The 15,983-nt window shown below is 31.6% G+C and overlaps 1 protein-coding gene and 1 long non-coding RNA gene across 2 annotated transcripts in view; both read left to right on the top strand.

Moving 5' to 3' along the window:
* The window catches only part of LOC130892654 (organic cation transporter protein), a 31,911-nt gene that overhangs the window by 13,414 nt on the left and 2,514 nt on the right, over window positions 1-15,983 (top strand). Inside the window, exons 2-7 of the mRNA XM_057798175.1 lie at window positions 9,358-9,541; window positions 11,168-11,426; window positions 12,610-12,802; window positions 12,860-12,965; window positions 13,806-14,133; window positions 15,774-15,949. Coding sequence (XP_057654158.1) covers window positions 9,358-9,541; window positions 11,168-11,426; window positions 12,610-12,802; window positions 12,860-12,965; window positions 13,806-14,133; window positions 15,774-15,949 — 1,246 coding nt within the window. The remainder of the gene's footprint in view (window positions 1-9,357; window positions 9,542-11,167; window positions 11,427-12,609; window positions 12,803-12,859; window positions 12,966-13,805; window positions 14,134-15,773; window positions 15,950-15,983) is intronic.
* Window positions 4,254-4,888, top strand: LOC130892655 (uncharacterized). Its single transcript, XR_009059073.1, has 2 exons — window positions 4,254-4,359; window positions 4,593-4,888. It is a non-coding gene; the product is annotated as an uncharacterized LOC130892655 (long non-coding RNA).

The following is a 15,983-nucleotide window of genomic DNA, read 5'->3' as shown; positions in this document are numbered from 1 at the left end:
TATATTGTCAATACCGATTCACATTAAAATAATGTATGGCATTGTTCAAATTTCACAACTTGACCATGAACGAATTTTCTTTTGCTATTAACTATAATATACTATGTTAATTTCTAATTACGTATTTTTAGCGAAGAAATCGTTTAGAAGGAAATTACTTTCAAACTTCGTATAAGGTGAGTCAGTTTTGAAAAAATAACATCGAGAAAAACATGGAAATTATTCTGTCACATCAAAATTAATGAAATTAAGGTTATTAAAATGCATTGACACTACAAGCATTGTATTGTTAATACAAAGCTGTCAGGCAATGGTCCTTCGATTATCACCACGTGCATTTAGTACCCATTTTAAAATGAATTTTGTATTCCACTATGCTATCCTGACTTATTTTTTATTAATAGAAAACATTAACTCCATCCCAAATACGATATCTTCAGGTGGGTCCACATCTGACATAAATTCTTGTGTCGAAGCGGCGCAAAAATGTGTGCCGGAAAACGAATAATGAAACAACGTAAATTATTGCGTCATGCGTAGTGCATTGATGCTGTCTGTACGTCGCATTTTAATTGATGACATTAGATACTATGTCCCGCAAATCTTTTAATGTTTGTTGAAAAACCGGCAGCTGCTAGATAGCGTGTGTCGTATATGACAAAAAGTTTTACGTCTACACTTGACATAAATCATGTGCGTCGCAAAAAATTTTGCCGAATGCTATGCAACTCAAGATTTTATGTGAGATGTGAACCTGGCTTTAGAATATTCAGCCGTTGCAATAAAGGAGAACTGTCTGAGCTTCTTTCCCGCTTTTTATTGCAAAAACCCGCTAAAGAACACAGTTGTTGACTAACTGCCAAGTGGGTATATCATTCGCGTTGAAATTTCTTGCCTTTTTTAAAAATATGGTGAGCACCAAAAGATCAATATTCCACACAACCAAATCACATTGTGTTAGTGAAGTGAGTTTCAAAATTTTCATATGTTAAACATTCTTGTAGTAATTTGTATATAAGAAATACTTCTTTTCATTTAAATATAACTTATTTTTCCAGGTAAGATAAATTTTATTGTTGGGAAATTTATATCACTTTATTTAACCCACCAACCTATATTAAACCATGTAAAACCAAAGTTCATTATAAAATATACCCAACCTAATGACCGGTATTTGCACACTGAATATTTTTTGTTTATATAAATCATTGTTTAATAGTATATAGATACTATCCTATGAACATTCATTTTATTATACAAGTTCACGGATAATTTAGAATGTTTTACTGGTAATATTATTGCAGTTGACTATATTCAACAATGGTTATATAGATATCCAAGGTGATTCTTAGCTGAAAGGTAGTTATTTTCTTGTCTTATATTCTAAGACGGATGTTGACTTTACAATTTTGTATTGTTTAATATTTATCATATAAAAAATATAATTTGCATAAATATAAAATCATCAGTCACAGTTACAAATTCGGATCTTTTTTCAATGACGTTGAATATTTTTGTTGCTAATTGTTTCATTTGACATGTGGACAAGACATTACTGTCTCAAGTACTCACTAAAACTTGGAAACAAATATTTGGTCATAGGTGATATTATAGCAAAAAATTTTTGGCTAATGGGTCACTAAACATTGTTCTTATAGTCTTGGTATTATTATTTCCATAAGATCTTGATTTTTTTTGAAATAATCGTCGAATAAACCCTTTTTAAATATACTGAAATACATCAATCAAGGATATTTGCAAATAGTGAACTATTACACAATATTTTTTTGGTTTTTAATTAGGATGAATTATCTTGTGATAAACTATATACTCTAAATGAAATATTTTTCAGAAACTTCGATTTGTTATCAAATAATTAAATAATAACTGTATATATTCTATTTATTATATTTCTTTAACGCAGTTTTAAATATAAACAAGAAGTTCTCGTTGTTATTGAAAAGTCTTCATCTTTAAAAGTTACGTTCAGTTGAGATTACTACAAAAATGAGTTTTTTTAGTTATACTTTTCTCAAATATATGGAAAACAACGAATAATCAGTTTCCTAACTAGATCCTCTTTTAACAAAAGCATTTATATAAAAGTAAATGAAATATAAATCAAATTTGTTATCTTTTTATAAATACAGAAATCTAGTAATTAAATTTTCAAACAAGATTTCACTTATAGTCCATAAAAATATATTTAAGATTTCTAACAAGATATTGAATTGTTAAGCCATCAGAAGCGCGTGTAACATTTTTTTGTTTCGTTTCAACAAGTTATAATAGCGGGATCGTGTATACAACTCCAAGATACTGTACCATCATGAATTATCGATTTTTGATCTCCCTTGAATTCTACAGTTATCGTAATTAAAAATGTTATCCGGAGTAAGGTCGTAAGGACAAGTATTCCACATTGATTTTAAAAGCAATTAATGAAAAGAGAATAATTACAAGTATTGAAGTAAATTGAAGAGACCTATACAAGATTGGATGGTGAAATAAATTATTCTTTCTCAATTAGACATATGCCATATTGATTGAATATGGCTGAAATACAATCACAGTTATAATATTTATTATACAATTTTATGATTGGTAATTGATAATTATTATAAGTTATTTGCTCGAAATAAGAGTGGAGAAAAACTAATACTTTCTCTACAACAAGATTTCTAAGATTGTTTTGGTTTTTGCAACATTTAAGTAATGATAGGCGTGGGGGCGGGTCATATATGAGGAAGATGACGCTAGCGGTAGGAGGGGCGCCCAAACAGGCCTGACTAGGGCCTCGAAATGCACACAAGTTAAGTTTTTTCAACAATTGTACAAAAAAGTTGTTTTTCTTTAGAATCTTATTTCTTAGAATTATTAATATGTTTAATTTTCGTTTATTTTAGGTCTTTTCTTGTTGTAAATTAGTTTTATAAACAAACACCTGTTTTCAAAACGAATTTTCGATCAGTAGAGATTTAAATTGATAATTTTGCAATAAAAAACTTGTTTTCCCGTAATTTAACAATTTGCCAGTGTATCTCCGATACTATTTCAACAATTTTTAATAACAACGAATTAAATAGGATTGTTTTTAAGCGATATACGGTATTTTATAAAATCAACGTTTCAAATCTGGTTTCGTCGTGTGCTACAACACGCCGCGACTTATATTCTTTCTTTCTAGCACGAACTTGCCGCATAGCAGCTGACGAGCTATTAAAATTCATTACATTTTATTTAATTTTTACATAATGATGTTGGTATAATGTTATTAAAACAAATTCACATTAATCTTTATATTCAATTGTTGACGTGTTATCATTTTTGGTTAAATAATATTGAATAAGCTACTGAGCTACTAAAAACATTTTTTTTTAATTTTTAATGTAATTCAAACCTAACCTAACCAAAATTTATATCAGAATATTAATGTCCCAGTTTTTCTCAAAAAATTGATTATTTTCAACTAATGATTGTGTATTCTGTCGTTTTGAAATATAAAAGTCCAACTACTCCTTAGAATACACTTTTTTATTAATACACAACAATTACGAGTGTTGTCTGAGAAGTTTCTGACCTCAACCTGAGTATGTTAATATATTTGGCATCTGTTGAGAGATTCTCATTAAAATTTCTGCCATTTTGTATGCTTAGTTTCTGTTCAACAATCGTACAAGTGAGTCGTTGTGAATATTTGTCTGACAATGCAATAAATTCAGTATCATTGAATATTTGCTTTTGAAAAGCATTACGCCTACACAATTGAAATATTGATTATGTAATTTTACTAAAATAAAAAATTAAAACATCAATCAATAAGTTGCCTAACATAGTATTTGAAATTCCTTGATTAAATTGTACATTGGTCAATCGAAGAAGTCACTCACCAATCAGATAACTCTCATAAAAGCGACAACAAGTTATATCCTGACAGGTGTTCATTAGCGTCTACTATACAGGACATAATATGAATTATGAATCTGCCAAAGTTTACACAACTGAGAAAAACTATAAAAATGCTTCAATAAGAAAACTGATTTAAATAACATTAGTGTAATTTATTCAAACTTTTTGATTCAACGCCTAACGCCTAACCTACAAAATTTAATGACATTCATAAACCAACCAATCAATATTAAACATCATTCACAACAACCTAACCTTATCTAACCTATAAAAATTCAACGTCATTCATAATCTAACCAATGAAAATAACGATTTCTATAGTAACCATAATCAATACTCTTAATATTTCTATCAAACGTCAATTTGAATATTGAATTTTGAAGTTGAGGAATCTAATGTTTTTAAAAGATATCACAAAATTTAGCACACCGCAATTCTTAACTAATTAATGTAAGTAATTTTATTATTGTTATACATATTTTCATATTGTACTTGACTATAATTTCAGTCCCAGACGATTAGTACAATTTGTTGTTTTATTTTGCCACAATCCCACTTCCATAACTATCACCTTGATTCTAGGGCTCTCCTAAATTAAAATTAGTTTTATCTCATAACTTTTTAAAGACAGATAAAAATTTGACGTTTCGACTTGCCGCATTCTTAAAAAAATATTTTGATAGTGAAAACTCCAGACGTTGATCGAGGTGGAGGCGATTTTGAATCATTCTTATGACGATGATCGAGAAAACCGACTACAATTTTCACAAGCTAGTGAAAAAGAGACGATCTATCGAGAAAATGTGTTCCAGGAACTAGATTTATGTGTGTAATGGAAAACTTATAGATCTGAAAAGTGCATCACCGGAAAAGAAAAGTTTACGACACGTGTGAACAAACAATAACTTAGGAAGTCAGAGCTATAAACGATGTAACTGTAAAACTAAATTCATGACCAACAAATATAAATTTAAAGCTATTGGGAATCATTGAATGTTTCGTGGGTATTCTGCAATTTAGGGTTAAACCTAAGTTTGACCGTTACACTGATTTCACCCGTAACTTATATAATTACATGTAATTTTGATATAGTCTTTTATACGCTATTTACTGTTAAATTTATAGTACCCAAGTTATATAAAAATTTATTTGTATTGCCACATCTGCTTCAAATATACGAGAATTACGTCATAAGATTTGAAAGTATATCCAAACAATTCATTCTATTTTTAAATTACTGATTCAAACAAGCACTTTTGATACGTTTCGCAGGAATTATTCGGTGCAGGAATAAAGGAATGAAATACATAAATTAATGTCCCAAAAATACGTCTTAAGGTCTGAAAATGAATAGAAAGATGATTTACTGTTTATATTAGCTTCAACTGTATGTGAGGTTGTTTTTTTGTAATACTCGGTAATTATACACTTTCACGGTCACCTGGTTTTTTGGCTCTAGAAAATCGAAAAATGGATGGATTTTAATGATCTTGGTCTCAAAATGTTCCATTTTACGGCGGATTTATAAAAAAAAATAGTAGAAATAGCTGGAATGAAAATTTCTCATAGTTTTACTGTTTTAAATCGTAAAAAAAAACGGTTTTGCAAAATAATCCTTTACAAAAAATTATCTCATTATCAGATAAAGTTCTTATATTTTTTTTTGTATTCTACATAAATTAATAAACAATTTAAAAAAAAGTCCAAAAAGAATGATGTTTTCAGTTTTTATAGCTTAAAATGAAATCGATGAAAAACAATCAATTTTCGTGAAAAGTTTCGTACTATATTCTTCAATGTTAATAGTTTTTGGACCATTAAAAATCGAAAAATAGATAAATTTTATAATTTTGGTCTCAAAATGTTCCATTTTACGACGAATTTATGAAAAACACGGGGGTAGTGGCTGAATTTGCGGTTTTTAATAGTTTTAAACCTTAAATAGTAGAAAACCTTTTTTTTTATAAATCCGCCGTAAAATGGAACATTTTGAGACCAAGATCATTAAAATCCATCCATTTTTCGATTTTCTAGAGCCAAAAAACCAGGTGACCGTGAAAGTGTATAATTACCAAATTTTTTGTAAAGGATTATTTTGCAAAACCGTTTTTTTTACGATTTAAAACAGTAAAACTATGAGAAATTTTCATTCCAGCTATTTCTACTAATTTTTTTTATAAATCCGCCGTAAAATGGAACATTTTGAGACCAAGATCATTAAAATCCATCCATTTTTCGATTTTCTATAGCCAAAAAACCAGGTGACCGTGAAAGTGTATAATAACCTAATACTCGTTTGGACTAAAATCTTATTCAATAAAAAATTTGTTCGACAGAGGATTCGAACCTTCGCTTTTCGTGTTGGAAATCAAGCACTTCGACAACCTTACCAACTACACTGTTAGGCTCGATTCAAGTTTCGACGAGATGTAGGTATATAAGAAGTGAAACCATTGCACGAAAAATAGATATAGTTTGAAAAAACTAAGAAACCCACTTTTAAAGCATATCAAACTAATTTGTATGCTGTATCATATAAAATAATATTGGGGTGCACCGCACTTAGGGGTATGTGAAATATATGTTGGCCAATTCTCAGACTTACACATGCAAGCTTTGTTTTGTAGGTGAAATCGTTAAAAACATATATAAAAGAAATTAATTGAAATATCTTTTTTCAGAACATTGCATTTAAATATTTTATTAAATGGATTAAATCTTGTGGTTGACGGCTCATGCCTATTAAATAAACAAAATTAGTGTGTTATTTGTAAAAAAGTATTAACAATTGACTTTGTTTTTTTAATGTATCAAATTTCTTTGTAATTTAGAATAAAAATAACGAATGTATGTCATTATAAAAGTTACTTAATCCGACCATGAAATATATTCTTATTCACGCTACCATATGGATAATAAAAAAAAGCATAAGAATTTAATCTGATTTTTGTGATTTTAATTAAATGGATTATCAAATTGACAATTAAGGAAGGTTAATAATGTGCCAATCAGTATAGTACGAGGAAAGATCTTTGTTTTTTGTGGTAAAAAACTATAAAATGAGCAAAATAAAGAGAAATAATCATGTAATAGATTTCGGAAGCAGAAAATTACACGAAGCCATGTTTTTACATAAAAATAAGTAAAATAGAGAAGAAAGTAAAAACAAATCATAAAGTATAAAGACATTAAAAAAATATTTGACAGTGCTCCCTCTTAATAGTTATGTAATACCCTCTAATTCAGAAACTATAATCCAAATTGAAGGAAATGCCAGCTTGTGCTGATTGGGTATGTGACGACGACGATCAGCACCTCTGTAAAGTTTAAACCACTACATAAATACGTGGGACTGAATTATGCTAAGTTTAATGTTTCTCCTTGGGGTTTTTTTCGTATTGAATTCATCTTTTTTTGGAAAAAATTAGGCTTTAACTTAATTTGAACACCAATGTCATTATTATGACTCCTTAAACCGAAAGAGAAAGGTGAATTACGGCGTTAGACTTCGAAATCATGAAGAAGCATTTGCTTTATCTAACGAAACTGTAGGCTAGATCAACTGGTAAAATTTGGACGCAGACCGCTGGTGAATTTCTAAGTATTTTGACCAAATTGCGCCTACAACCTTTTAATAATAAGAACACAATACTGATAGAAAACAGTGGGCTGATGACTTTAAGCCCTCTATACTAAATAATGAAACCACCTGGAAAACAAATGTTTCACGATGAATGGCTTGCTGTAGGCTTGTGCTGGAAAGTAAGAAATTCCTAGGACTGGTGACTAATTCCTGGAATATCCAGCTCGTTTTGGTGCATGGTCACTCGAGCAACGAATGTAACGACGAACCGGAATTGCCAGATTGGGATCGGCTTATCCACAAATGGGTTCAGAACCTATTCTTGGTGTAGCCCAAAGTGTAGCATTTACCTCTCCAACGGTCTGCGTACAAGGTAGACCTATTGGATACGGAAAGAGACATCTGGCATAAGACAAGCTAAGGCAGATATAAATGGACCTTCTGCCTCTATTACCAAACAATTGCTCCTCTTAATTAGACGCGAAATTCGACTGGTGACTTTTAACTTGACACCGTCATCTAAGACGTAGTTTTCTTACTATGGGGATTACGTACGACTTGGATTGCTACTGGTAGATGGAAGAAGAAGAGATAGCGATAGTGCAGGCTGCATCATCTACCCGACACTTTTATTTCATGTTTTATTTCAATCATAAAATATCCATCAGAAATGGAAACTTTATCTTATATATTAAAAAAATTGATGATTTCCATTCCGAGTCCGTTCAAGCGTTCTACCCAACCGATTTGCTTGATTTTTTTTTCAATGAAAGTTATTGATGCACAGATCAGCCATCAACCATCGGATTTCATCTAATTTTCACCATTCTCAAGTTATACTCAAATGCAATTTCCCCCTGTACATTACTTATGGGAGTTTTTCACATACACACGTTCTATCCTCGATATCTCAGGTTCTATTCAAGATAGAGACTTCGTTTTGGTTTAAGAACACTCGCTGGAACACCTTCTTTCTTTTGAATTTTTGAACACTTAAATCGGTTGAGTTGGAGAGGAGCTAGGCGCGGACATTCAATGTGGAGTTATGGATTTTTGTAGGTTTTTGGCAATTTTTCTACATTCAAAGATCTATATCTCAGGTTCTAATATAGCTACAGAGTTGTATGTAGTCCTATCACGTGGGAAATCGTTGAAAAATGTCAAGGTAGAGATTAAACCAAAGGGTCGACGCACAGCCAATGTTGTTTGGAAGGAAGTATTGTGAAATTACATAGTTTATTGTATTATGAACAATGTAGAAATGATGGCTGATTTTTTCACCGTGCCCCGATACTTTTTGTATAACTTTGACCACATAAGTATAGATTGATTTTATGACGAAGCTATAATTATCCACATAGTCACTGCTGCGGAGCAGCACGGGTCCGGACTAGTTCTAAATTATAAGGAGTAGATTAACATTTATTCCATGCCACCAATCATAATCATTCTCATGTTTAGTAGAAAAGATTTTTCCATCTTTTATTTAAATATAGTTGTATAATATAGAGCAATAAAGTAAAGAAAACACGGCCACCTTTTATAAAATCTTCTACGGGTTTTTTTCCATATCATTTTGTAAATGAAAACGCAATTCAAAGGCTTTTCTTAAGCTTCTTCTAAACACGGAATTTAGATAAATTTTCATGTAATCCCTACTTAGCAATTTCCAACAAATATTGTTCTATTTAAATGTTAATCTCCATCTTAATTTTTGCATTGTTATTTTAAAAAACATTGTGTTAGCATGTGAAATTCCATTTTGAAAGATAAATATTGCCTCAAGATTTTAAGTTGATTTTTCTTCCATAAACAAACAATGGTTGTTTACTTTTAACAAAGTGAATTAATTTTTTTGTTATTAGATTAGCGTTGGCAATACCATTGGGATCAGATGGATATGAGAAATGTCGAATGTATGACGTCAATTTTACGGAACTACTTAAAAATGGAGCGAAAGAAGCGGGTTCAAATTGGGAAACGGTTCCTTGCAGATATGGATGGGAATATGATTTTACCGAAGTACCGTATGCGTCCATTTCTGCAGAGGTTTGTAGTTTTGAATATAATAATAGATTTTACCAAGCTTATCTGAAAATTTTTCGACCTAACAAAGTAACAAGACATTTTTCTAACCTATCCAATCGTAATAATAGTTTCTCCTTAAAATATGCGTCTTGACTGTTTGTTTTATCTCAATATTGTAGTGGTTAGGTTTGGTCCAAAGTGAGCAACACCTAATACACGGACGCTTAACTTAACTCTAACTCTAACTTAAATCCGGCGGTTGTTCGGTACCATTTGGTGAACGACATCGCAGTTTTTGGCCGTTCCGAAAACTAGTTTCCAGTCAAACCATGTTTGAATTCAGATGCACCAAATTTTAATAGTTTTGTTCGCTGTAGATAATTTGAACACATTCCGAATGTATTCTGAACGTGTCAAATGCGCATGCTTTGTTCAGAATATGTTCTGACTAAACATATAATTTGAATTCAAAACTGTGTTTAATATTCGCTTTACTATATAATTTGAATTCCAAGAACGTAGTAAAACACCTAAGTTAGAGGTAAATATCACAAAAATGTCAAGTAGAATGAATGCACATCCGTCAGATTGAAAATCCTTACTCAGCTACGAGGATTCATTGGACGTACTGAGATACGTTCGGTATTAGAAATTTGTGCTCCACGAACACAGAATTTTCATTCCTGAACGCACCGAGAACGCACAATTTCAAACTGCGCATGAATCTGATGACAGAACACATTCGGGGTATCTTCCGCGAACAAAGCTAATAACAACCTTATATCAATCTGAAGTTAGCTCTTTTATAAAATAAGATAGTTAAATACTTCATATTAAACTAATTTTTTTTATTGATATATTTTCCGATTATAATAATGAGCCTCCAAGAGAGTCTAATATAAGCTAAGAACACATCTGTCAGTTTTAGTATCGATTATTATATCTTGATTAAAGCATTGGAAGTAATAATTATATCTGGCCATCGCCTCACTATTCACTTCGTACGAAGTATTAAAAGGAAACAATCCAACCTTCTAGTCAGGCAACGCACCATACTGTCAAGTATTACATTAAATGTATTTCACAATTTCGAAAGATAATGTGAATAATAGTGAATTTTTAAATTCAAATATGTAAAATGATGTAATTATAGGAAATTAATTCATCTCTAGAAATTCAATTGTAAAGGAAGTTTGTTTTATTTATAAAAACACACATTTAAACATGGCGGTATGACGTCACCACTATTCGCTCACGTAAATAATCTTTATAACTAATATACAGTGGTTATAAAAAAGTTGTTTGTTTGTATACAAATTTTAGAGGAAAAAATAATATTACATTCTTCTCTTCACTTTATAATTGGGTGGAAGACACTATTTAATCACCTAATTCATTATATCAATAATAATTGAAAATATTTTATGCATCATAACATGATACAATTTTGAAGTACCGAAACACATCAAACTTTAAACATCCAATAGGTATATTGTATGGATTAAAACTCAAAATGTAACTGTCAGATATAAGTCTGTATAGTGGACGAAAGATATATATGAAGCACATTATCAATCTATCTAATTGAAGACATAAAGATTAAATTTTGATTGATAATTTTTTGTTAATAAATGTATTCACTTAAAGCTAAATTGGGTATGTGAAAATGCAGCTTTGCCCAACACAGCACAATCAATTTTTTTTTGCGGCGCTATATTAGGAGGCCTCATTTTTGGATGGATGGCAGATCGTTTTGGTCGAATTCCGGCTTTGATTAGCTGTAATATGGTCGGTCTTATCGGAGGTGTCGCTACGGCTTACTGCAATTCTTTCTGGGCATTTAGCGTTTGCAGATTCTTGGTAGGAATGGCGTTCGATAATTGCTTCACCATGATGTACATTTTAGGTAAGTCAGTTTTACAATTTAATCATTCAAAGAGACCAAAAACTGTATAATAAATATGTTTAATTTGAAAAAATGCGAAAAGAAATATTTTTAATCCCATTGATGGCAAGAGCCGTCCAATGAATTAGCACATATATTTGATAAACAAGAGAAGTCTTCTTGGAAAATGATATGTTCAAAGTAATTATCAACTACGAGGGTTGTGCGAAAAATTTCTGACCCAGCAAAAATACTTTTTCCACAAACAAATGAAATTTTTAGTTTAAAAAATGGAAAAGTCGCTTTTGTCCAAATCTGGTAGATGGTCTACCAATTACTAGTACAATTCGTGAATTTCAGCCATGGTTGATAACCGAAGAATGAGAATGTGCGTTGTCCTGATGGAAAAGCACTTTTTCTTCAAATACAAACCGTCTTTGCCTTTTTAGGAACATATTGGCCCTTCACAATTCACTGTTTGAACTGTTTTGTCCTTGGTAGATCTAGGTTTCATCTACAGTTATGAATAGATGCAGTAATGGTGAATCTACGGTTTTATTTAACCGTTCTATCAACTCGTTGAACGACAGATTTGTGTCCTTGGCCCTCTTCATCATGCAAATCATTACGGCCATCTTTAAACTTTCGACACCATTCACGCACAACACCATCACCCATACACACGACTCATTCTCCGATGGATTTCTGCAGCATTATGGTGTTCAGCTTGTAGAAAACGAATCACAGTTGGCGAGTGCATCAATAATGGCGGACATGTTTATGTGGCTGTAGAACAACGCCGACTGACGCGTGAATTTCAACCACAGCGAAGAGTCTGCACGGAGCGATCGGAGGTTGAAAATAAAAACGGGGCTCGTACAGTTAGGATCGATGTCATATTTTTCAATGATTTAAACTGTATTTTATTTAAACTATAGTATAACTAATTCTAAATGTATGTTTTTCGGTGTACTTATTTTATCTTTTGCTTTTCGCATTATGAATCTAGTAAAAACGTGTTAAAAGCAATAATAACGACTGTTTATTTCTTATTTATGCTTTTTATTTTAATAACCGACAATAAAATTATATTTTTACCCGTTAAAATAATAACTATTCAAAAGGGAGGATGTGATTTTTGATTAACACAGTATATTATTAACAAAAACAAAGTATGGAAAAAATTATTTGTATTTTTGTTTAGTGTTGGAATACGTAGGACCAAAATGGAGAACTTTTGTAGCAAATATGTCAATCGCCATATTCTTCACGCTTGGAGCATGTATATTACCATGGATAGCTTACTACTTGTCCAATTGGAGATACCTTTGCTACGCAACGTCACTTCCTTTAGTTATAGCCGTTTTAACTCTCTGGTTTGTTCCTGAATCGGCAAGGCAAGGAAAAAATTAGACTCTGTCAATGTAATCTTATTGATTTGAATCTTTTTTCAGATGGTTGGTTTCTCAAGGAAAAACAGAAAAGGCAATTGTCATCTTGAAAAAATTTGAAAAAGTAAACAAAACCAACGTCACCGAAAAGGTTTATGATCAATTTCGGGTAAGATTATCAATTAAATAAATTCCTTTTAATTTTATTGTACAGGTGGGTAATCTTCTACTATTCGTTGGACAAGACGTTATCTCCTTTCAAAGAACAGACTTCACTGCTGTACGTTATTACCAGGGTTGCTACTTTAGTTTTGAGATAGTGTTTCTAGTGTTCTGTCATGTCTGTCATGTCAAACTTTATGATAGCAACGTCAGATTTGACACATACTCACATCAGTGTTGCCATATCTCAAAATTTAAGTAGCATCCCTCGTATAGAGGCAAATAATAACTGTATTTCCAGTTGTATTTGACTAACAACTCGTACAATCTTTTTAATCGCGGGTTTTACTACTAAACAATCGAGGACAACCAGATCCATCTGGAACAAATGAAAGATTTAAAATAAAAAGGTATAATAACAAAAAGTAAAAAATGTTCAACAGTTAACTTTATCCAGCTTACTCAAATTAATGTTCATCGGGTTGGCAATTATATATAATAATTTTTATAAAAAGAAACGGTTGATTCGCCCAAAGTTACTGTAACTTGAATTAAGTATAAACTACTACAACTAATGAAGATAACTAATAATATGTTAATATATTGACAATGGGCAACAATCAACGCCATCTAAGAACCATTGTCTATGGCATGTGAACCTCAGCTTCTAACGATCTAAACTAGATTAAAAATCTGGCGCGTTTAAACTTCGACCTTACTTGGTCCGTAGACTCAAAATGTTAAAGTGATTTTAACGATAACTTCTATTAATATATAAACTCAAAAACAAAAATAATTATTCCCCCTAATTCACAGAAATAACAACTCAGTAATTTTTATTTTTTAGAGCTCGTGTGCAGAGGCTCAAAAAGAAGAAGACGCAAACAAAAAATATACAGTATTGGATCTATTTAAAACTCCCCGCCTGAGAAAGATTACACTAATTCTGGTAGTTTTGTGGATGGTAATATCTTTAGTCTTCGATGGACACGTGAGAAATGTAGAAACTTTAGGTCTCGACACATTTCTTACATTCACTATTGCTTCTGCAACGGAATTTCCAGCAGATACATTTTTAACATTTGTGCTCGACATTTGGGGTCGAAGATGGTTAGCTGCCGGATCCATGATAGTCAGCGGGTTGTTTACGTTATTTGCCATTGCTGTACCATTAGGTAAGAGACCATAGCTGAGCAATTTGAGTACTAATCGAGCTCATGGGTGCGAGAAACTTCGCGTGTTCTAAATTACCATTTTTGAGATATGTCCGTCAAACCCAGTCGCGACTTCCCCTCGCTTGCTTGTTTTTAATAAAGAAAAATATACAATAGCCGAAGAAGGTAAAAAAGTATAATGACAAAGAAATATATCTGTAATATTCGTATTTTGTATTCAATTAAACGAGTATCTTGTATCTCGGACCCGGCTCATGACCGTGAAGGGTTAGAATACAATCGAAGTGGTTGAAATATGATGATTATTTATTTTAACATCAACTTATATCGCTAAAAAGAAAGTAATGATGACTGTTAATTATCGTTATGATAGCCGTTGAATTTTTTTATCAGAATCAATTAGTATCATTTTTCATGATTGTTTAAACATGAAATATGAACTCAATAAAAGCCAAAATTATCTAAGACACGCTTCAACATTTACCAAAAGCATTTGTTTTTTAATAATTTGAAATAAAAAATAGTCAAAGCGTAAAAATAGTACTTTAGACACACTTTCGAGTGCGTAAAACTTCACTTTACTCACTAGTGCGTAAAGAAAATTACTATCAAGGTCTCCGTAGCGTGTAGTGGTTAGAATACAAGTGCTAGTGCGTAAAAAAACGTATTATTAAGGTCTCCGTGGTGTATTGGCTAGAGTACAAGGCTCACATGTGGGAGGTCCCGGGTTCAATTCGCGCTCATTCCTTTTTTTTCTACTATTTTTCTACTATGTTATCATCATTATCATCAAGCCTTTCAATCACTTAGGTTATCGCTTAGATCGCTTTAAAATATTTTTTTGAGGTGGATTACTCCTCGTTTATTAATTTTGTTTTCTTTATAATTTATCATTTGTCTTGGCTACTTTTGTTATTATTTTCCATTACTTTCGGTTCCGGCATTTTGCCCTCCAGTTCTCTATATTAAGTGTGCTCTTATGACCTCTATTTCGTTTCTCCAAGTTTTTCTCGGCCTGTCTCTTCTACTTGGCAACAATAGGGTCCATTCGTTATTCTTTTGATCATTTCAGCTCCTTTCCTTCTCGCCCAGTTGTTTCTTTGTGCTTTTATGTATTTCACTATATTTTCCTTCTCCAGATCTCCTTCTTTCAAGTTCTTCTTTTTGTTATTTGTTATTTTATTTGGTATGTTTTTATTTTTTTATAGGTTTTTGTTTCTTCAATAGGCTTGATAGTCTTATTTATCTTTTCCTTTATCCTGTCTCTAGTTATTTGTCTCAACGTTCCTAGATAGTTAAAGGTCAATACTGTTTCAAAATTGTGTTTGTTAGTGTTCAGTTAGTTTGTTCTCTCTTCAGATTTTCCGTCTATTTCCAAATATTTTGTTTTTTCTGCATTTATTTCCAGTCCGTAATTGCTTGCTTCTTCTAATTTGTTGATCTTGAAGAAGATCTCTGGCCACTACATTCTAGACTGCTTAAAAAGATTGGGATTAACAGATTAGTTGTAAACACTGGGTTCTCCAGTATCGCAGCAAGAAAGGGGGTCACAATAGATCCTTTGGGTGGCAGTGTATACGATACCCCAATACATATAATGTATTTTGTAAGAAAAACTGTATAGTATCAAATTTTTGTAGGAGTACCTTCAGCAAGTTTGGCAATTATGGGCAGGTTCGCAATAAATATATCATACAATATAGGTTTACAATATGCTGCTGAAATATTGCCCACAGTTGTTAGAGCTCAAGGTGTAGCTTTGATTCACATTATGGGATATGTTGCCAGCATTATAGCACCTTTCGTAGTATATTTGGTGAGTTTTTTCAACAATTTATATACTCCCTAAA

Source organism: Diorhabda carinulata, chromosome 4 (assembly GCF_026250575.1).
Source record: "Diorhabda carinulata isolate Delta chromosome 4, icDioCari1.1, whole genome shotgun sequence".
NCBI lineage: Eukaryota > Metazoa > Arthropoda > Insecta > Coleoptera > Chrysomelidae > Diorhabda > Diorhabda carinulata.
This window is presented reverse-complemented; position numbering and strand designations above follow the sequence as displayed.